Source organism: Rhea americana, unplaced genomic scaffold (assembly GCF_003343005.1).
Source record: "Rhea americana isolate MKP2758 unplaced genomic scaffold, rheAme1 scaffold_6, whole genome shotgun sequence".
Lineage (NCBI taxonomy): Eukaryota > Metazoa > Chordata > Aves > Rheiformes > Rheidae > Rhea > Rhea americana.
In genome coordinates, this window is record NW_028186756.1 from 2741579 (window position 1) to 2765114 (window position 23536).

Consider the following 23536-nt stretch of genomic DNA (forward strand, 5'->3'; position numbering starts at 1 on the left):
GATTCACTGTTCAAGGTTAGCAGATGATTGTTTTGGGGGGGTCAAATTCTCTGCTATAAAAGTAGCTTTCCAAGGAATTTTAAGGAATAAATCTTTTCACAAATGTCAGTAAAACGGAGCGCAATGACCCAGGTGGAAAATACAATGCCCAGTTGTATAAATAATTGCTAATTGCTTCAGTTCTTTACCAGCTTCTGCTACTGAAACAGTGACTTGGCTAATTTGGATCACTGAATCTATCCAAGGAATCTGCATTTTAAAAATAAAAAAATACAAATGACAAGTAGAATCATGAGATCTCTAACAACCTACGTACTTGCTTGTTTTCCTGTTTTTAGTTTACGGTTTTGCACAGCTGTTAGCATAGACTGTTTTTCCTTGTGTATTTGTTAGCATTGTTTCAGTTTGAGTATTTGCATAGAAATCACTTTTTTTTTTAACCTAATTAATTTGAATTCCTGATGTTGTATTTCACTAGAAAAACTTACACTAAAGGTGCAAAGTTTAAGCTATAAATTGTATGTTCCTGCTTTCTAGAGGACTGCCTGGATCCRATGTGTTCTGGCCACGGTGTGTGCGTTCAAGGGGAATGCCACTGCTCCGCGGGCTGGGGCGGCGTGAACTGCGAGACGTCTCTCCCCGTGTGCCAGGAGCAGTGCTCGGGTCACGGGACGTTTCTCCTGGAAACGGGACTCTGCAGCTGTGAGCCACAGTGGACGGGTTCAGATTGTTCAACAGGTGCGGCAAGATTTTACTTTCTCAACAAAAACTATTAAAAAGCTTTTGTTTAAAACACAAGGTGAGGTGAATAAGAGGTGCTGGGGCATTGAAGTCTGATTTCTTGTGGGATATGCAGCTTGGGAGCATCTGGCTTTCTCATGGCAAGGGTGAAACGGCTTTTTCCTTGTGACAAGAACGCTGACTGTCTGATGGCGTAACAGCGAGGTCGGTAGTCCTGCAGGAGTGCAGGTACCTCCTGGCTTTAGCTGGAGTTAAGCAGGATTCTCTGATGCCGTCCAGCACTTGCTAGGATCATACCTCCACTGAGACCACAACTCAGAGAGAATCCGGAGATATATGAAAATAGGGTCTAAACCCAATGATTCATGAGCCTCTGTCAAAAAAAACATTAAACAAGAAACAGTTGCCTGTTCTCTGATGCTGGGATAAAGATTGTTTTTTCTGAGAGGACTATCAAGGTTTAATACCACTGAATCTGTTTAAGAGTTCAGCTGGATTTTCTGTGTTTTGTACATGTAGATTTAGTATTCTTGAAATGAATATGCTCAGGGCGTTTTACTCCTGTAATGGAGCATGTCATTACCAAAGTAGGTACTACTATTTTTTTTAACCTAAAACTCACAGAATCTCAGTTGATGAGTGACACATCCCGGTACAGAATAGAATCAAGTGACAGACTTGCTGAATGCCGTCATTGGTCCCTTTTGGTTTTTTTCCTTTTTTCCCCCAGAAACAGTCGTTCAGAGGAACACTTAAAACAGTATAAACTTCCACTCAGATCTTTAAAGCATTTGATTTGGGACTTAAAAAATGCCCCCATCCATGACAGCTTTTTACTACTGACTTGGTAACAATTTTGCATGTTTTTTACAAAAAACCTGATTTCCACACTCTGAAATTAATAATACACGTAACTTCAGTCTGAGACTGTTGGAGGCRATACTTTGACAAGAATTGTCTTTCTGCTGGCTTTTCACAGAATCCCAGTTGCTTGCATGTTCATCGTATGTTTTGTTATGTGTTGAAAATGTTTCCTGAAGAATAGTAACATATAGCACTTTCATTAATGAAGCGAATAATTAGGTAAGGTTCTAGTTATGTAGTAAAATTGTTTCCCACAAAATATACAAGATAATTCTGTTTTAATAGGAAGTTGCTGTAGCTCAAAAGGAATTGTTAATCTCTAATGGGTCTGTTATGTCAGCTGTGTAGGGCAATTGGATATTAAGTAAAAGGACATGGAGATAATAAGTGATTGCAGTAAAGAGGCTGCTGTCTTGTCTGCTAGGATCTTCATTTTCATGTTTGGCTCAGTTTCAGAGTTATTTTAATAAATTCTTAGAAGGAAGTTAGTTTTTCCCTTACTTCCATCAACCACTAGGGAAAATGCCTCTCTCCATCCCTACTGCCTTCAGGGTTATATGATGCTTTTATGACCACCAACAGGCACCTCTATAGCTAGATGCTTCAGATTTCTCCTTTTAAATTTCTCTCTCTTCACAGCTATTAAACTTGATTCAGAATTGTCRTGACAATACAATGAGAATTAAACTGAAGTCTAAGAGATGTTCATTTGCTGCTGGATACTGTCTTCTAAGGCGCAATGGTTGCTGTGCATACTTGATCTTAGTGAGGAAGGAAAACATCAGAAGGCTAAGTCAACAGGGTCAGAGTAAAAGCTTTCATATGCGAATAGAAAAAAAAATCATGAAGTTCTGTACAATGAATAGGATGAAAAGGTATAAAGGACAGACCACTCATGTGGAATCAAGAAGAAAGAAAAATTTTGCAAGAGATCTGTGAGAAGTCTGTCAGCCTGCCTCAAACCATGCACTTCCCCAGTGTCTCAGTACCTCAAGCCAGAGAAGCAAGAGCATCTCTCTCAGTATTGGGAAGRTTTGCCTTTCTATATTCTTGTCAAGCATATGGGCTTCTGTCTTGACACTTTCTGCATTCCTCAGCAAATGCCAAGCCTTTTCAAAATAGAAGGGGGAAATATTTTTTAAGTTTCATGTTTTCCTAAATAGGAGATCAGTGTTTTTTGCTGTATTGTAAAAAGCTGCAATAGCAAAGGAATTCCAGTACTTCTGACTATGTAATCCCATGTAAATTATGGCTCACCTGTAAAGGGCTGAGCCATCTGCACCATACCTTCCCCAGCCTGCCGTCTCTAGCTCTTCATACAGTAAGCTCCATTTTAAATGCCACAGACTGTGGAAAGAAAGAAAACAGTATAGACATGGAAGAACAGAGATGTAGGGTGAGGGTGTGACTCATACATATCCTGAAGGATTGGCAGTGTTTGGAGCCACAGCCTGAGAGCTAATGGAGTCATTCATAGATTTTTGAGCTGGAGAAGACCATGTTCACGTAGTTCGACTTTCTGTGGAATATGTACCCAAAAAATGATCCTTCAGTTTGTACTTGAAGCTCATAGCTTCTGTTTAGTTTATAGAAATTCAGCCTTCACCAAAAGACTGAAAATGAACAGTAATCTACTATTTTCCAAGGTAAATTGTTTCAATCATATCTGACCCTCACTGCTAAAAAGTGCACCTTCTAATCCCAGTTTGAATAGGTGAAAAGTCTAACTGTTGTGCTTCTTTCTGCTAGATGAGATTGTCAAATTCTTCTCCTAAATGTTCCTACTCTCTTCACCTCTTATCCATCTCTTCAGTAAACTAAAACTAATATAATGATCTCCTTAAGGGGTTCTTCCCGTTGATTCATTTTCCCAGAAACATTTTTAGTTGCACTGAGTGGAAAAATCATCTGATTCTATGTCCAGCTCGAAGCTTTCTAAACATTTTCCAAATCAAGGATGTATATTTAAAAAGATAAAGYAGTACAGCTGAGGATGGAGAAGTGTGAGAGTGACAGAGCCCTGGACCAGGTTGCCCAGAGAGGTTGTGAAGTCTCCTTCTCTGGAGATAGTCAAAACCCGCCTGGATGCAAACATGCTTTAGGTGATCCTGCTTGAGCAGGGGGGTTGGACTAGATGATCTCCAGAGGCCCCTTCCAACCCTACCAATTCTATGATTCTGTGAAGTATATGTTATTGTTACAAAGAATGATCTGCAGGAATCCTGCAACAGCCAAATCTATCTTCACTYTAAAATAGTGTGAATGTGGAGTATTTCAGAGTTTTTCTGATTTAAGGAAGTTTTCATATATGCAATGGAGAGTGATGCTAATTCTGGTAATTTTCCTCAAAATGAGAGAAGCTTTTTGAGAGCTGCCAGTATACCTATAGTACAAAAAGAAGCAACTAAGCCAAAAAGACTCTCATCTGTAGGCACACATTAAAAAAAAAAAAGAGAAAAGTTTTCAAAACTGTGATTTCTTTTTTGTCCTTAATGATTATAAAAATCAGTATAAAAGGAGCCTATATTTTAAATCAGTTTGTTTCTTTTAGTGATACACATTTCTTTTGCCTGCACAAACGCGCAYACACATACACAGATCTCTCTCTCTTTTAATTTCTCCTTTCCTCTTCCCCTCCATAAAAATTTAATGCCAAAAAAAGCAGAACATTTTATGTATTCTGTATTTTCAGGCAGTTCTTTTGGAAATATGACTGCCCACATAAGGCTTACTTTTRCTTTTGTAAAATGACATCAAGCGAAAACTAAAATTCTTAGCTTAAACATTCGGAGGTCAAGGAAAGATAAAGGAAGATGTCTATGCCTGATTCATCTTTCCCGTGTTTCTTATGAAACAGTTTTCATTTTTTTTCACTTAAAAAAAATGCCATTTTGCTAAAGATGTATGACCTGATCATTCAAGCAGTTACTTGCTCTTGTATRTATTTGATGTTCTGCACAGTTGCTGCAGTAAGGATATTTATAGGACTATATCAGATCAGATTTAAGTTACTTGTTGAGAGTATTTGGATATAACAAACTCTGAACTGTGACATGATTGAATTAATTGGGTAGTACGAAGTGACTAGGTTAGAAAAGGAGAAACATGTGGACAGTATGATGGGGGAGTAAATGCCCAAAAGTACCAAGTAATGGAGTAGGTGGGATTTATTTCTAGCTGTCCCTCATATGAGGCATTGTTTCTAAAAGGATTGTGAGAATGAAGAGGCTGTAGCTGTGCTCCATCCAAATATTGCACGTTCCTACTGAGAGGCCTCCATATAAGGATATGAATCTGCCATAATCTCTTGGATCGGCAGCTAGATGCCTCAGATTGTCCACTGAATTTGTACGGTGCTTTTTCTGTAGAGCTCTTCTGTTTTCTTTAGGCCTCATATATGTTCTTAAAGAATTAATTTATTCAGTAGAGTAGAATAATTCGATAGACAACATCTGTACTAGAAAGGYCAATGTATGTAGGGCAGCTCCCTAGTCTAAGAGTAGAGCTCAGAATTAYTGAATAGAAGTATCCAAAAATAACTCATACCCGATGCTAGAGTTATTCCTTCTGCTATGACTGTCGAGAAAAGAGCTGTGGCACTGGACCAAGCCCCTATAACTAGGCCGGAATCTGACTTGCTGCTCTAGATAAACTGTCSTTCATGGGACTGTCAGCTTGAGTATCTTTTACTTATGAGGATTAGCTGGCAGTTAGTCACCTTTCTAGCACTGCGATATAGGAGCATACTCTTAGCAGCTTGGAGCTGGGGAGAGCAGATGCCTGCTGCCAAGACCACTGTCCTCCTCTCCTGATGAAGCAGCTGTGCCAACTTCTGAGATGCTTCAAGATCTTATTGTTATCATCGGAGGCCTGAAGCCAGGATCCTTCTGCWGCATAGCACAGATCAGCTTGCTATCTTTCCACCCTTTTGGTTCATAGAGTATTTCCAAGACCAAAAGAAACAGAGCAACAGCACTGTTACAGTTCACACTGTCCACAACATTGACCACAACATCCACATACACCGTAAAGCAAATAGTTCCTCTTAAACCATGGTGATGTCTGATCTGATGCTCATAAAAAAACATATGATTTTCTAATTCGTGGAAAATCAAATGCTTCCCTGATACAAAGCACTGAAAATTAAAAACCCATCATACTACTCAGTGTATAAAGGTGAGTTTTCTCTGTTTGAATTCATTCCTTACTATCTAGTTTATCACATTGTTYGTTTGGTTTGGTTTGGTTTTTCTGGTTTGTTCATCCTTTGGCAACTTGTGTAAAAATCTCCAAAGAAGTTAGAGATGTAGATCCTGCCCCCTTTACGGCCATTATTGATTTAGTYATCTGGCTGTGGATATGCCTGAGASAGACGCACAAGAGGTTGGGTTCTATTTCTCATTTAGTCTTTCCTCTCTCCTAAAAGCTGTATAGAGAATAGAAATGTCATACTCTGTTCCAAGTGAGACTGATTATAAAATATTTTTTGTGAAAAATGCTTGTACTGGAAAAGGTCATCCATGACTATTTAAGAGTCTCAGCAGCTTTATACCATCCTGAATCCAGGTATGATTGTATGTGAAAATCCATTATTCTTCTGACCAGCAACATATGGTTCAGTTGACCTGTGCAGCATCGGGGTGATATACTGCATACATGGCAAAATAAAATAGCAGAATGGAAGACTGATGGTAGACTGTTTTAGTGTCACCAGGATATCAATACAGTCAACATGCTGCTTATTGTCTCTGCATCTTTGTTGCTTTATTTATAGACTGTCATCCAAAATCCCTTGATGTTAATGAATCATTTCCCTTTGAGGTCTATAGGCAGAATGTTTCAGAAAGACGAACACAAACTTGCAAGTACTGACTGCTCATTCTTAGGTAGAAGGCAGCTCTGGCTAACTGAATTGATCTACGTGCTATTGTCACATCATATGGTCATCAATTTACTCCMCCTCTGTGAAGAGATGACGTAGTGCTTTTATAAAACTCACAAAGCAGGAGTGACTTTTCCAAGATCGTGCTATCTCCACAGATAAAACCAGAACCACAAGACCTGTCTTAGGGTATTAAAAAGCTAAACTTTATGACTAAAACATCAGAAAGCTAAAACAAAACAGGATAAGCAGCAGTGGCACACAGGAAACTCCCACTGAACATAAGAAAACACTTTTTTCCTGAAAGGGTGATTGAACACTGGAACTCAGGTTGCCCGGAGAGGTTGCTGAGTCTCCATCCTTGTAGACAGTCAAAGCCTCTCTGGGACACTGTCCTGGGCAATCTGCTCTGGCTGACCCTGCTTCAGCAGGGTTGGAGTAAGGCTATTTGTGGAGTCTCCTGCCAACCTCAGTCATTCTGAGATTCTGTGAAAGTGCAGCACGAACAAACTGAAGAGGAAACCTCAGCCCCCTTTCTTAGACTGATGTCTGTARTGTGGAGCCTTGAGATTAAGGGAGTAAACATCAAACAAAAGTGGATGACGGTTGTTCAGTGGGGCAGATCCTCAGCTAGCATAATTGAATGTAGCTACAGTGATTCCACCAAAGCAATGCCAGCTGAGAAYCCAGCTCTGAGTCATTAACTAATTGCTGCATGGTGCCCAAAATGTTACGGACTGAAAAGTAATGAAATCTGTGACAGAGCTGATACCTCTGACATCCTGTTCTGTATTCATTTCTCTAGACTCTATTCAATTCAGCCAAAGTAGGCCAATTTCTGTCCTCCTTACTTCAGGACATTTGTCATAATTCCACTGAATCCATTTATACCACTGAAGCAACCTAATTATGATTGGTAAAAGAGTAGTGGCAGTTCTTCGTCATGAAAACATTCATCCTAAAGTGATTGTATGTAGATGGTGTATATTTAGCATATCTATTTTTGGTTAAACTCTCTCTAGCAAGATCGGTGGTAATTTTACAAAGGGTAAAATGGATCAGCAGCCTCTTCTCTCGGTATCTTGCAGAGCATAAAACCTCTCTAAACTGAAGTGCTTTGAAAAATGCAAAATTTTGTAATTGTTGTAAATTGATATGTGCAGAGTGGAGTAATTTAAAAATCATTAGAAGTATGCATTTCTTAAAGTAAAGTACTTCAAAAAGAAATGAAGGCATAATACAGTATATTAATATAGTTCAAGACATCTCAAATTGATTTCAAAATTAAACATCAAAAACTGCAASTTGAAAAAAATAATTAGGTAAAACCATTTCATTGCAATCAGAAAACTCTTCAGATTTAGGAAATTGCAGATTATCGATGTCAATCATTCTGATTTGCCAAGGACAAGGGTATTCAGTACAAACAATTCAAATAGTGAAAATAGCCTTGAAATTTCTTCAATCTGTGATGTATTCTGTCGTGCATTTTCTATAGACTGTTCTGTTCTATGCTGACACTTTTACTGTACTTCCTATTTTAGACAAGTCTAAAGAACTTTATCTAGTGTAGCCATCCCTCATTGTTCTGYTCTGCAGAAATGATGGACTTACAAATTAAAGAAACAGGACAGTTAGATGAGATTAAGTGAGGAGCTTTGACTATTACTGCTGTGCTAATTAAAAGGATGATTGAAGTTTCCCCTGCTGTACATTGTTTGACATTGTAGAAAGACTCTTCCTACTGCTATATATTTCACTGAAAAGAAAAAACTATGTGACTAGTTTGATTTGTATCTCCTGTAGAGTTGCAAGAGTTTGCAAAAAGATATCTGGTGAGCAAGATTTCTATTAAAAACTCAGTAGTTAAAGATTGGAATGCTGAATACGTGTTGCTGGAGAATTTAAAATATGAGAAATTTAAGGCAGTGAAGAAGCACTCCAATAAAAATTAATTCTCCTGTATGCTGAAATCAGTCCAGAAGGAACCAGAAAGACCTCATGTAGTCATGTATTGATTTAGGAAATAGGGTAAGTCAAGGGTATGAGAGATACAATGAGGAAACTTGGGATGTTTTGCAACAGRTTGCTGCTTTTTTTGCAGATACACCAAAAATAATGGGCATTCCCTTACCTTTTCAACCTGAAAATTAAGATTCTGAATCTGTTGCTGTCTGCGTCTCATTTGGCAATTGGAAATAGCCATCGTTCAAGTATAAACATAATGTACTTAAGTCATCTTTTGTAGATCCTGGTCTAATCCACAAAAAGGTATTGCTTAGTCCACTGAGTGGAATCCGCAAAGCCGAGTGAGGATGTTCCTATACCAGGAGCTCTTCCCCTATCCGAGGGCAAGATACAGAAATTGCTGTGGTGACAGCAGCACRTTCCCGGCTCTCCTTCCTTCTTGGGGCTGCTAGAAACTTTCMTCTGTGCGTGCATGACATCATGTCTGTATAGGGGGCCCAGTGTTCCCAGCAAACACGCTTCAGTGTGTTTTCTGCTAGACCTAATCCAAMAGATGTGGTTTGAGAGTGATGCTGGTTAAGATTCGTAGGCCAGAGCCACGTAAGGTTGCCAATTGTGAATCCAGAGAGCTTAATGCCAGCTTGTACAGCAGGACAGCTGGGCAATCTAGTAACAAAACCTGGCAAATAAGTGTGAGTTTGGTAGCAATTCAGGTGCCTATGTAATTTAAACAATTTAGGTAAGCTGAGCAAAGGTTTAAGGATCTAAATCTTGGCTTTAGATAATTAAAGTTGTAATTAGGCACCTACATCCCTTTGAGCATCTCATCCTTACTAGCTACGTGGTAGTAGATCTAGAAAGTTGTTAAGGACCATAGTAAAACCAACGACAGGATTTTGTATGGGAAGGACAAATACCCCGTCCAAGAAAATATCAGGAGTGGAGTTCTGAATAGGAGAGGCCTGTACTCCACAGCAGCCAAGTGGGGAAAAGCTTCTGCTGGTGGTGTAGGTGCTGTAACAGAGTGGAAATGAAGAGCCTCAGAGGATACAAGAGCAGTAACAGGATGCAGAGCCTTCACCTTTTAATTTGACAAGTCAGTTTCGGTAACGAAATTCCGGCAAGCTCCTGGCCRGTGGGAAGGCAGCCGTGCCACCGGCCTTTAAAGGAGGGCTGCTAATATCAGGAGGAAACTTTTCAACCTTCAAAGCTGGAGAAGCACGGTGCTGGAACAAATGTACAAAAAAGCAAAACAACTAGAGTTTTTGTCCTTCTGTGAATTTCAGAACACCCATCTGCGAAATGTGTTGCTTAAGTCCCCTAAAAGCAGATATTTAAAACATTTTTTATTGTTGTAGTAAGAGTTTTACAAAAATAGCTACCACTTCAATATGCAGCAGAGGCTCTCTGTTAAATTTAACTTACCTCTGAAAATAGGAAATTGCTATCAGTAAAAGTTTAAATCATGGAAGCCTTCTTCTGCTTGGAAACTTTCATTTCTCCTGCAAATTGCCTTGTTGAGCTTTTCGACTGTGTAGATAATTGCAAGTGTAATAGATGTAGACATTTAAAGAGTCACTGGTCTTTGCCCTCCTTAAGCAAGGACTTTTGCTTAAATGTTTAGGCTCAGGTGACACCTTTTAAATAGAATTATAGTAATTATGCAAAAACATTTCGGTGGTGATAGAGCAAAAACTCCACAGGCGTTGTAGCTGCAGTGTACGTTCATGCGTGTTGCTCTTTAGGAAGCCATGGCCATTTTATGAGCAGCTTATTAAAACAGCATCTGTGACCTTGTGATCCAGAATCAYGTTCTGAGGGACTGCGGAAGGGTGATCGTTCACACGCTGCGTTTTCAGCTGCTCCAGTCGTCACCCGTGCAGCGCGGTGCGGGTGCAGCCGGAGGGGACGGCCGCTGCGTGCCCCTCTCAGCTGCGCCGAGTGCAGAGCAGCAGCGTAAGAGGGGACTGGTTGGTGAGCGGTCTGTGACCGGGCAGCACGTCCAGGCGATACCGGACCTAACTCAGCAGAGTGTTTGCAGGGGGAGGAGGAGCCGTGCCGAGTTAGCAGGAGACGTGTGCGGGGCAGAYGGAGGAGGTGCGGCAAAGTAAGAGGACGCTCACTCCTTTCTTCAGCTCTGCGAGCGCTGCTGCCGTTGCGCCAGGGACCCTGAGGGTGTGGGACAGCAGGGCGCTCCCAAACCCGGAGCCATGCGCTTCCCTCGCCGGAGGAGGAAGCCCACAAGCCAGGTGCTGCCTCTCTGAGCAGCTACAAGGCAGAAGAGCAGCTGCCAGATGCGCGTTGCTACTTCTGTTCGTGTTGCTGACACAGGGGAGGCTACGGTTTGCTTGCTGGTAGCTGCTTCGTCCCTCTCTGTACGCAAAGTCACAAGTGCAGCAACGGGGACAGTTAAATGTGTCAGTGTTTCCTGGCTATTGGTGTCAGCAGCGCTCCTAGTCGGTCGCTGAGCGCTGTGACGGCTGCTGCTCGCCGGTGCTGGGCGGCCTTTGCTCGCAGTGAGAGCTCAGGTCACCTACCTCGGCCAAGATTGCCCAAGAAACGGGTTGCTTGGGCTAAAAAGAGGGGTAGCAAGGCCAGCTTCAGCTGATTTTTACTGTTGACTGGGGACCTGAGATGCTGCTCAGCGTCTGGTAGTGACCTTTTATTTCTGATATTAGTCTTAACTGTGATATTCTGTTTGTTTGTTTGGGAATGCAGAATCCCTAAGGTTTACTTTGGTTGATCTACCATTTAGATCTACCTTTGGTTGATCTACCAGTCTGTCACTGGTGTGTGGGTCTCCACTGAAAAAACAGCTAAAAAATAGGTGTGTTTTCTTTTGGTTATTGTCATATATCAAAAGGGATGACTTTCCAAAACTGCCGGTCCTGCAGCGCTGAGCTAGAACCTGCAAGTCAGTCTCCTTCCTTTCTTTGCAGCAACCTTGCATCAGATTTGGTTGGCAGTGGCTGCTCTGTGGGTTTTGGGCTGCCATTGCTTTTACGTAAGTGAATCTGAATAGATATCCCTGGTAATGTATGAGAAGTAGGACCAGTGACTGCTTTTTCAGCATTTTGAACCCTTCAGAAATATGATAAGTAAAATATATCTTGGTTACTGAAGTCAGCAGTTATGTCTAACGTACAGGACATACGATCTGGATGAGTTAAGCATTTAGCGGAGCCATTTGGGGCACTAGATCCACACTCAAGGGTCAGCCTGTAAGCTGGTGAATTGAAGTTGGTGCCTACTCTTTTCAAGTAGTGCTTAAATAAACCGTTGCTTCTTTACTAAATATGACTAATCAAATTTACTAATCAATTGTGAGATCTTAAGCTCAGAGTAGAGCCCTATTCAGTGTTAATAATAATACTTCTGTGTGTATCATGAAAGACTTGGTGCTTATAGAAAAGACGCATCGTGATCCATTTGGGCAAACTTAAAAACCTTGGCTGAAAATAGCTGTTCCTTTATTTTCTTTTGATAATGTATTAGTTCAGGCTGTACCTGTGAGACAGTTTTATTAAGTGTGCCTGCTGAGCAGTCACTTTGCCTATTTCCTTTTTCCTGCAGAACAATTTGGTTGCTCTCCATGTTCCTCATCATTATTATACACTACCCCATGCCCTTCACTGATTCTCGCGGTCCGTCACTTACCCAACGGGTTTCCTTTTTCTCTGTTTTTCCTATACCCCTGGCTTTTCAACCCGAGGACCTGTGCTTTGCATTTTCCCTCTGTGAGCGAGCACAAAGCCTCAGCTTTCATAGCTTTCATCTTGTTCGTTTTTGGCTCATGGAAGGTTGTTCTGGACTGCTTTCTTGCTGGTCTCCCCTACACAAGACAGACATTGTAAGACATGTCCTTCTGTGGTTGTCTGTATATTGTGAGGGATTTTATGAAGCTTATTAGTCAGAGTATGAGTCTACAGTGACTGCTGTAATTTCAGTGCTTTACAATACGTACAACTGAAATCAAATAGTGGAGACAAATTATAAAATGGGACAAAATTTGACAAAGAAACTTGACGTTTACTTGGGAAACACTGTATTAAAAGAAAAGGTTATCCTGGTCAGGGTTCTGTGTGGTTCTCGTCACCCTCGGGTCAGTCTAATCTTCCTTACTATTAGGTTATTATTTTGCTCATTTATTTTAAACGTTTCCCACAAAAGCGTTATCTGACCTGCCAACCTGTATCATGTCCACGAGAGACAGGTTCTGCAGCTAAAATCCCATGTATGTCGAGCACAGCATAATTGTATTCTGCTTTACACCAACACTGGCTGGGTAAACACAGATATACCCAATGGCAAATGAGTAATCCTTTTCAGTGATATCAATTTTCAGAGCTTTGGTTCCTTGAAATGAAATATCTGTTAGTATGTTTACCATTACCAGTCCAGACTCATAAGATTGTATTGATTGAATTTTTGCACTGCAAAAATACCATTCTGAAGCACAGTGAAATCAATAAACGGTGAGGTTTTATATATACAAAATGGATTTGGATCAGGAAGAAAATATTCATCTGATTTCATCAGATGAAAAATAAAGCTGAAAAAAAAGGTGTGATAAAAGACCTAAAAAGGGGGGAAAGTTCCTCAAAGTGCTATTTCTCTATTGCTTCCCTCTGCTTGCTGTATCAACCTCTCAGAGTTTTCTATCTGCCTATCTCACACAACTGCATTTTCAAGCAAATCAGGGCTCCCAAGTTTGGAAAAGATATTTTCTAAATAGATACAGTATTATGAGAGGTTACAATTACGGTTCAGAAAAAATACAATTGCATTCATATGTTTTAAGGTGCACACGACTATTAATGGCATCATTCCTACTGGAAGTTAGAAGAGCTATTTTTAGAGTACTTACCGCATCAGGAATAAGTTCAATGAGATGAGAGCAGGATTATTTCCAGAAAGCAATTAAAACAGTTACTAGATTGATGGGGAAACAGTATGAATAACAAACAGTGAGGATATGGCATTTTAGTTCCAGTGGTTTGGTATTGTGCTTTGTGGGCTGTAGTGAGAAGATAAGAAAAATAGTTAGAAATCTGTGAAGCAACGTATCAAAAAGGTTTACTGTAAAAAGCTTGCAATTAAAAGGTTTAAAATGAAAGAATGTTTAGAGAAGTTTTGGCTTTGCTGTGTCAGTGGAAATATTTGATGATTGTATGTTAATTGTGGCTGGGGTATCCTAAGTAATAATTTGGGCTGGGTGAATGTCTGAGGACATTAATGGTTTAGCAGTGCATTTCTGCCACTCATGTGGGCCCTACTTTCTGCGTTGCCTTTACTGCCCCCGGCTAGAAACCCTCCTGGGGTTTAAGGCAGTTCGCGGTGTGGACAGCAGTGCCACAGTCAGTCCTCCATTCAACTAGAGCATATACTATGTTTCCATGAAAACACCCAAAAACTTACTTACTACAATTACTAATTTATTTCTTTTTTAAGTTGTAAGGAATGTCCTGATGCTTCTGTAATCCATGGAAACCCACAAATAGCTGTAATATGTTATGATCCTCTCTAGCATCATTCATAAAAAAGGGCAGGTATGATCTGGCATAGGATCTATTTTCTCATGTGGAGAATTTTTCCAAAACCATTCCTCCTTTGCTTAACATAACTTTGCCTCCTTGCTCTGTTTCTTCATCATAATCAAAAATAATAAATATCAACAGCTGAATAACTTTAAATGTTCTACTCTGGTAACATAGCAGTAAACTACTGACAAGCTATCCTGTAGCTATTTTGAACTTGATCTGGATTTTCAGTAGAAAACTTTTAGACACAGATGTTGAAGCTGGCTGAGATGGATCTCACTCTGTGTCTCTTGTATTGAGATGGGTCRTCATGTCCCACTTTGTTCAAGAAACAGGATCTTTGGAAATGATTTTGGACATATCTGTAAGAATAAATTCAATGTAATAGTCTCAGGGTGTTCATTTAAATAGCATTAAAATGTTGCTTTCAATTTCCTTGCACAAATAGAACAAACTACTCACATCCACAAGTTATTGAGGTATCATGAGATGACCTTTATATTTCTTTGTCAGATTTAAACATGTGATGCATGAAGAATAGGACAAGTACTGTAGCAAGAGAGTTTAGACTGAGATTATCTAGTGCTGGCTTAGATTCTCTGTTGCTGGGATTTTTTTTAAGTAGTGCCAAATATGATTTAATTTGGAATGCAGATGGACTAGATGGTCATATGAAGTCCTTTGCAGCCCTGTTTTATATAAATCTATATAAAGAAAGATCAACTATGCTATGTATGTAGGTATATGTATGTTATAACCGGTATGTTATTTTTGTATGCTGGCAGTAGAGGCTTTTTTTTCATCCAAGCAGTTGTTGATTGATGATGATCTATCAGGTTGATTTAATTTTGATCATATCAAATTTTGTGTAAAATTCTATAGCTTTTTCCCATTGAGTGTTACTTGATGGTGTGAAAGATAGGATATGTAGCTGGAATTGTTTGGAGTTTATCTGCAATTCAGGAACGTACCTTTACTGCATGTTGCCTGCAGGAAGCCCGTTTTGGTTTGCCAGAGGAAGCATGTTCACAACAGCTGACAGCCTAAGACTTCGAAAGTAGTGTTTTGCAGACATTTCCAAGTCCCTGCGATTTCCAGCTCTGTTTTGAGGAGCAGATGCTGTTGGATGCTCACATACCCCTTTGTAATTCTTCTGCCTTGCTTCTACAGAAAGTGTTTTGCCTTCAGTTTCTTACACTGATTCACCATGTTACCTACCAACATACTTAATTAAATATTTAGTGAGACTGGAATTACAGTTGTATTATCAAAATGTTACAAATGACATTTGTCACGTTAAAAATATGTTCCTAGACAATAATAAAATTCTCATGTTTCAGCTGATTGTAGCCTCAGGTATTAGGTTTTGGTGAGAATGACAACCTAATTTTTATATGTGAGCTCCAATTATCTGTTGCTACCAAAGTCCGGAATGAGATAAACTAACCTCACTTTCCTCCTTCAGCAGAAATGAAATACCTATGGCTTCAACAGACTAATTATTACCTCTGCTATGCTTTTTCTTTTCCTTACCATCTCTCCTTCTGGTCCTATTATGAAATAAGGTTATCTAATCTGTCCATGAAAATAGGAAAGAATGAATTGAAAGGACATCTTTTACACTACCTGTGTCCTTGTGGTCCTTAGCTACAAAGTTTGCTAGTATAGTTGTGGCTGGCTAAGAAAATACAAAGCTGTGCAACTAACTGGCATGCTGTAACTATGCCAGGAGAAGCCCAGATTAGATGCAGCTGAAACAMCCAGATTGCCACAAGATCTTGTTTAAATCATGAAGTTTATATAAGCTATACCATAAAAATAACACCTTTGCTATTACGGACTTGTAAAGCTTGGTTTTAAGCTTTTGTACTGCATTCTGTCAGGTAATCTTCTCGAGTGGGGAAAACTTTCCACTAGGTTTTACTGAAAAAGGTAGCTCAAACGCTTTTGGACTGTAAATTTTTAAAGTTTAAAGTTACATTTTTGAACTCTTTTACAATGTAAAAAATTGTATTAATAAAGTTGCTGAAAATGAAAGCTAGCACAGAGTTGTCTCCAGGACACAGCGGGATGGTAATTTTAAAAAGCTCAGGAACATTGTTGAAATTATCATGCAAGCTTATTAAATGCAAAGTATATTTAAATTGAGAAAACTTTCTTTATTAGGCCTAGATAGGTGATTTTTTGCAGCCTCCAGCAGTTAAACATATTGGGTGAAAGTCAGGTTAGATTAATTTCTAATCTTTATGGAAATCCACTTATTAAAAAATGGATAGCCAAGTTATGAATATGATGCTTAAGGGTTTAGACTGTCTGTTGCACGACTCAACATTTGAATGTGAAGAAAAGTAAAATGAAAGTGTTTTCATTTTACAATTATTTGATCACTTTTGTTTACATATATTTTTGTATTCTTGACTTGATTTTCTAAAAGTTATTCCTGAAACATGTTGAATTAAAATTAAAGTCTTCCCTTATCATTACAAATTATAAAATATTTAGCTTTAATTTCCCTTTTCATATTACGTAAGTAGAAACTTATTATAAAACACATTTAAAAGGACTCAGTGTTGACTTAGGTAATTAAAATGAAGAGTATGGAGTGAATTTTTAATGCTTTTTAGATTAGCTAAGGAATGATGAGCGTATTTGTCTCCTTCTCAAGAGTATGTACAAATAATGCTTCCMAGCTCACATTTGCCTTCTTCCAATAAAATTAATGAACGTTCAAAATTAAGGACATACCACTAAAGGTTCTAGACAGCTTGAGTTGAACATTTTTTAAGTCTCTTATTCATTGCTTGGTTTGCGTCTGAGGAATCTGAATTTTGTATTTGATGTGTTTTGTGAAAGTCTATAAGAAACGGCGGGGTTTGGTTGAGGCCAGCTCCCAGCAATTTGTCAGCACGTTGCTCACAGTGAGTCTAGACAGCCTAGGGCTTTTTTAAATAGAGCCCTATGCTTAGAGAACCTTATTTTGATTGCAAAGTATGCACATGCACTTTCGGTCTGTATAAGTTAGGGTGATTCAGTTGGTATTGCTGGAGCAGGGAGAATTCTCGCTGGCTGTGGACATGCCCTCTTGGCCGCAGAGCAGCCTTCGAGCTGCCTCCCCGACGAACGCACGAGACCCGCTGGAGCGCCAGGGGCAGCCAGGCAGGAGCATATCCCACCAACCTGTGCCATGGAGGAGTGGGAGAGAAGCAATTGGCTTTATGCAAGTCCACAAACCTAAGCGCACATACGATTGAGGGGSTTCACTAATTACGTGTATTGCACTATTGCATTGTGAGAATGAATGAACATTATTGCAACAACTTAACTAGATGCTACTGATRTATTATCCCCCCAGAGTCCAATTTTCTGATCCAAACTGACATCTGCCTCCTTTCTTGTCTTAAATAAGTCACCTTCCCCTTGCTCATGTGCTTTGTAGTCTTGTCTGGTGCAACAGCTCAGGGCTCCTGAGCAGACCAGGCTCCGTTCTGGTGGGTCTCCATCTCCTCCTCTACCATGTGTGTGAAGCTCACCTGAGCCCTCAGCAAGCTTTCAGGTACTAAGCCAGAAAAATATAGTGAATAATTGCCTGCCCGGTTCATGRCGTGAGCCAGCTGCCCTCCATTGCATGAGCTGCGGACAGGGACCACACAGCCAGGAGGCGGATGACCAAGAGGGGAGCTCTTTGGCTGGCTCAGCTCCTGCGTCTGTTCAACCCCAAAACTGCCACTTGGTTGCCCTGGCTCCTTGGCACTGCACTGGGGTGCCTCTGAGCCAATCCTGTGGGGRAAGGAAGAGGAGGATCTCTGTTTCTCAGAAGAGTTGGCTGATGCCTGACTTGCTGTCTACTTCATTGCTGTCTTACCTTTAACCACATCAGCTTCTTTTGAAGCTATTAATCTGTTTCAAGTTACTGTTTTGCTTCCCATCGCATTTGGTCACYGTCCACTCAGAATATCTCCTTTTGTCAAGTCTGCTATGGAGACACAGTCCCACGGTGCAAATGCTACTGGGACTCGCTCCCATGCTGATTTCTCTTTACTTGTTTATCGACAGGAAGAACTAAGGAATTGTTTTGCATTAAAAACAGGAAACCTGAACTGATATATATATATATATATATTTTTAACATGATTGTTTGAATTAGCAGCGGATTAAAGATGTGTGTACTACCACAGCATAAATAGGATGATGTTAGGCTTGAGATCACTTGCTTGGCGTGGAAACAGAAGTGTGGGGAKAATCTTAAGAATTGTCCTTGGATTTACTTGGCCCGAGACTACATTACTACTGTAGACAGCATTTCTGAAGCCTCGTATTACATCACTGAGGCAAATGTAAATCTCCAGACTGGCCTGAGTGGTCACAAAATATGAGCAGACTGAGMAGCTGGGCAACTGAGCTGACTGAGGGAGAGGCATTGTCCGAATCAAGAAACCAGGATCCAGTGCGTCTGCTTGCTTATGGAAGTGTTTATCCAGGCTAAACACTGTTCCARTAAGCTAAAAATTAAGGAAAATTGCTTGGCTGTGTCTAATCTTAGGTGACAGAATAACCAAAATGAGCTTTGTGGTTAAAGACTGTATAGTGGGTTATAAACTAATAATATGCACCAGATCTGTACAGTCTCCTCTTGCCACCAGAACAGGGAYATATCCACGTTCCCTTCCACTCCATAATGCATATTTCTTTGGCTTCTCTTTAGAAGACAAAGGTGTCAAAATTAAACTGCTACAAAGGTGGGCAGAGGTGAGGCAGATGTGCTGTGTGGGAATGTGTTCAAGGGTTTCCACAGCTGGTTCTCTGAGATCTATTTGCAATTAGAGAAGTGGAGGRAGCTGCTAGAGTTACTAAAAAGATAGGAAAGCACTATCCACCACTGGCTGTCCAGCTTGAAGTTAAGATCTGAGTTAAGTTCTGTATACTGACGTCTTGAATATTCCCTGAAGTTTTGGCATTACTTGAGCTAAACCAGTCCCACAACTGCAAAAAGCTGTGTAGAGGTCACCTAATCCAGAATGGCCCAAAACCATCTACTCCACATAGCCCCACATGGTGTTGGCCAAAAACTATTTCTTAACATCCRTTCAACAACTTTTTCCACTTATAATGAAATACCGAAAGCTGTGATTATAATGAACTAGAAGGGAATCAGGAGAGATCAAAGGCATCCCTCGAACAGCCGAAATCCTTGAAGTAGCAGGTAATTTGTTCGATTTAATTCTCTKGAGTTAGCCCATGCCCCGTGATATAAGGGTAAGCAAAAATAATTGCAATGATCCTCTGCTGCTCTGGCCTGGGGTGGGCGATCTGGGGATGAGTTGCYTTCTCATCTGAGGAGAAGGGAGTACGTGAGTGGTTTTGGTACCAATGAAGTGACAGAGCGAGTCCTCCCCCTGCTCTCTGAGCCGTCTCCCAGGCTTCCAAGGAACAAACAAGTAACAAAAAAGCCAAGCCAAATGGTGCAGAATCCCTCCTGGTACCTGCAGGCGGGCGGGCGGGCAGTCCAAGGCATGAAGCCTTAGATTAATACATCATCAGTGGGCAGCAGTCAAGTCTTTCTGAAGGCTGATACCCCAGACTGGGCACTTTTTTTTTTTTTTTGGGGGGGGGGGGTGGTTCTTTGTAGTAGAGTATAGCCAAGCAGTCTCCTTCCTTGCCTTAAATACAAAGGAGGGTATGATTTACTCTTTTGGGAGAATATCATCAGATAATTACGTTTGTCTTGTGCTCCAGTATAACACAAGTCTCTTGCTGAATAATAAAATTAGTCATTTTTATGTAGTTTATTTTGTTTTCCTCAGTGTAGTACCTCATAGTTGCTATTACTAAATTTCATTGTGACTTTTTTTAGTGAGATTTTTTTAATCAAGTCCTCAGCTTCTGAGGGTGATTTTGAGTTTGACCATTCTCTTCCATTTTTACACTTTCAAWTTCTGTATGTTTATACTCTGAGCCAGTTTGTTAATGAAATTAATGGCTAGAACTTGACTTAAGACAGACCCTAGACACCCCTGAGATGTCACTGGGTAGTTACATCTCTGTGCTGTTTTTTTATACATGATAAGATTTTGATTTGAACTTTATAGACTTTATTTGGTATGGACAGGGACAGTATTTGTCAATATGGATACTTTCAGGAACGTTTCTGTACAATAGTTTCTAGATATAAATGATTGTTGTTTAAAATCTGTCAAGGGAAGAAATCTTTACTAAGTGTGTCACATTGGCATTTTAGAACAGACATGGTTACTTGGCTTACGCTCATGGTACTGTCGGCTGCTTTCTGAGAGAAGGAAGGAGGAAGCATTTCTACGGCAGGTTAATTGCAGAATAACAAGCAAATTTTGTCTCCTGACACCAATTATTCTAAACAAATTTAAACCTTATAGAACCCTTTTATAATAAAGCCATTCTTTTCACAGAGCAACTTTAGTCTAAGCTGCAATTGGCAGATGGTGATGTATTGAAGCCGTTCAGGATTTTCATCCTGCTCCACGCTAAGTGGAGCTCTACAACGCCCAGGTAGAGAAGTTGTTCTGAGTGAAATGATAGAAGTAGTCCTGTCCTCCTGAAGTGGTTTTTATGGGTTTTCGGCAGGTGGCTCATGAGGGTCAAGAGATGGGGGGGAAAAAGTTTTAATCTTTGAAAGCCATTTTCAAACTGCATGGCCTATATGGTATGTATCATGTTCTRTGCTACCACGGCAGTGGGTTGTTTGGCTAACACTTACTGTACTAGCAGCTGCTTTTTGAGAGGAGGAAGGAGGACTCAGGCTTAAGCTGAAATTAGTCAAAAGAAATGGACTTCTTTGCATCATTGCCGGTCTGTTCTGGACCCAAAGCCCTGCCATATGCAAAGCTATCATCTGCAGTCCCCAGCCCAAACAAATAGATGGTATTGCAAATAACTGCTAAAGAAGGAAGACTAGATGAGGCTTGAAGTGGGTAATATAACCCGATATTTGATCCAGTAGATGAATGGCATTAGGCTGGACCTGGTTATGTTTATTATCAGTGCAAAGTCTACATCCAGTGTGAAATTGCCATTTCACTTTATCCACTTTTGTAATCCTGTGTAGAGCTCTGTACCCTGGACTGTGGTAGCCACGGCGTTTGTTCAAGAGGGATATGCCAGTGCGAAGAAGGCTGGGTAGGACCAACGTGTGAAGAGCGTACCTGCCACTCTCACTGTGCTGAGCATGGCCAGTGCAAAGATGGGAAGTGTGAGTGCAGCCCTGGATGGGAAGGGGACCACTGCACCATCGGTAAGGCTTTTGTACCCTCAGGAATAAAATCAATAGGATCTGAACCAGTTATACAAACATCTGCTATAGCCATTAGTCAAATTGAAGTCATTTTGAAAAACCAGAGACACAGAATCAGGCCAGTGTGCAAAGGTGCCTCTCCAGGGATGATGCACCCTGTTTATTCTGCAGAAGGGCAACTCAGTGCAGCTTTCTGTTCATAAGAAATAGCATTGATGCATTAATTAAAGGAATAAAAATATACAAAGGTATCTATGTCCTAACAAATGTCTGGGTTATACTCATGTATAAACTTTGAGTCATGGCCCAAGAAGAAAAGAAATGCTCCTATTTAAGTCATAGAAGTTGTGGGAGGTGAAACTACTACTCAGCTTAAGTAATTCTTGCATTAATTCTTTTGCATTTGTATCTGAGGTTTTACATATTTTACTTCTAGAGGTGTTTTCATGTAGCTAGCTTCTAACAATATTCCTAATAAGTTAAAGCTTTCAGCTTTTCTTTTCCAAAGTCATTACTCTACTGTACAAATTGTTATATTTTAATGAAATATGACACTTTTTTGTGAAGTCTTATAGTGGTTCTCTCTAAAAATGTCATTAATAATTTCCCAGAGCAATATTATTCATAAATATTTTAATTGCGTGAAAGAGTCGAGTATCTAATTTTCAGAGGTAAGCAGCATAAGCTTTCATGTGTTCTTCTTGAGAAAAAGTAGAATGTTTTATCTTTATCTTAATTATTTTAAGATAATTCATTCACTGGCTCTAGAATTTCCTGAATTATATTTGCTAATTCTAGAATTAGATTTGTTGAGGAAGAAGGGCCTAATTTTCAAAAGACTCTGTATAGTGAATCCAGAATGGACCAAAATAATAAAAAGATGAAAACAGAGCTTGAATAATAAGGTGAAAATAGTTTTTTTCCTCAGTCGTCATTATTCCCGTTGTAGGCACTRCCAGGTATGGCCCGAGCTGCCCTGTACATCCTTGTGATCGAATGGAGAACAAACTTATAAGCGATGTATTTTGATCATAGTAGTAGCAATAGACGTAGCTGTAGTAAGGAGACAGCTTTTCTCTAACCAACAGGTGGCAAACCATAAGCAAATGGTTTCTGTATTTTTATTTTGGTACAGAAATTCAATCTATCTCAGTTTTGTTCTTTTCTTTTTTAAGCTCACTACTTAGATGCTGTTCGAGGTAAGTTTTTCACATCAGCATTGCAAAGAATAATGAAAAGATACAAAAGTACCGGGAGTGGTGTGTTCTGTGTTAGCTGTTTTGTCTGAGCTTCTGTACTGTTAAGTTGCCAGAATGGATTGGATGCTTGATTATGAGATACATGAATATGCATAGGGAGAGAGAGAGAGAGAGAGAGATACAGAAAAAATGTAGCTTTTAACAGAAAGTGTACTCAACTCATTTGCAAAGTTGTAGCAATGTAAGCATGTTTCTTGTGGATATCTAATGTTGTGTTAGGCCAATGAGATTTTTGCTCTTGGTTACCATTCCAAAATAATGACAGAGCTGAGAATTTACTGGAAAAAATATTGTTGATCCTGTATTTCATGAGAACAAAATTACTCTTATTTTTGTCATTTGCAATTGCAGTAAATTCTTTTCTCAATAGTTTTAAAAAATGARAACTTCTCTGTCTTGTCTATACGTGATACAGTTCTCCTCAAATCRTTTGATATCAAGAGTTAAATTTTAGTGTTGTTTTGTGGCTGGTGCTTCTCATTAGAGTTCTGTGCCTTGCCTGAGGTCCTGCTCAATTATGTCAGTTTGAGCACCTACCTTCCCTGCGCTTGGCAGCCATCCATCTCCGTCCTAGCCGTGCTGCGCGGAGCAGTGATACACACTGGCCCTTTCAAAAATGCTCCTAGCAGAAGTAGCAAACTAACCAAAATTCCCCAAAGACTCGGGCATTTATTTGTGTTTTTATTTTCAGAATTAGATAAAAAGGTTAGGCACTCATATGATTAGACTTATAATCTGGAAGGATAGCCACACAGAGCAGCAAAATAATCATATTCAGATAATGAAATAACTTAACTGGACAGTGAATTGAAGTGGAAAAACATCCTCTTTACCCAGAACCRCTCTCAAATCTTACCCTTTTCCCCAGTCTTCTAAGAGAAGCAAAGAATTGGTTTTGTAGTGTATCTGGTGTTTGCCAACGCCATGCRATTTCAGAGCAGCAAGTTCCAGAATTCACGTGCATAAAACATGGTGCTCCCTACTCCAGCTCTTCGTAAGGTGAGGGCCAGACCGACYT

The 23536-nt window shown here is 39.9% G+C and overlaps 1 protein-coding gene across 1 annotated transcript in view; it reads left to right on the forward strand.

The window, feature by feature from the left end:
* Window positions 1-23536, forward strand: part of TENM1 (teneurin transmembrane protein 1) — a 240114-nt gene that overhangs the window by 121014 nt on the left and 95564 nt on the right. Inside the window, exons 10-11 of the mRNA XM_085319789.1 lie at window positions 538-738; window positions 21074-21259. Of these exons, the coding sequence (XP_085175915.1) occupies window positions 538-738; window positions 21074-21259 (387 nt within the window). The remainder of the gene's footprint in view (window positions 1-537; window positions 739-21073; window positions 21260-23536) is intronic.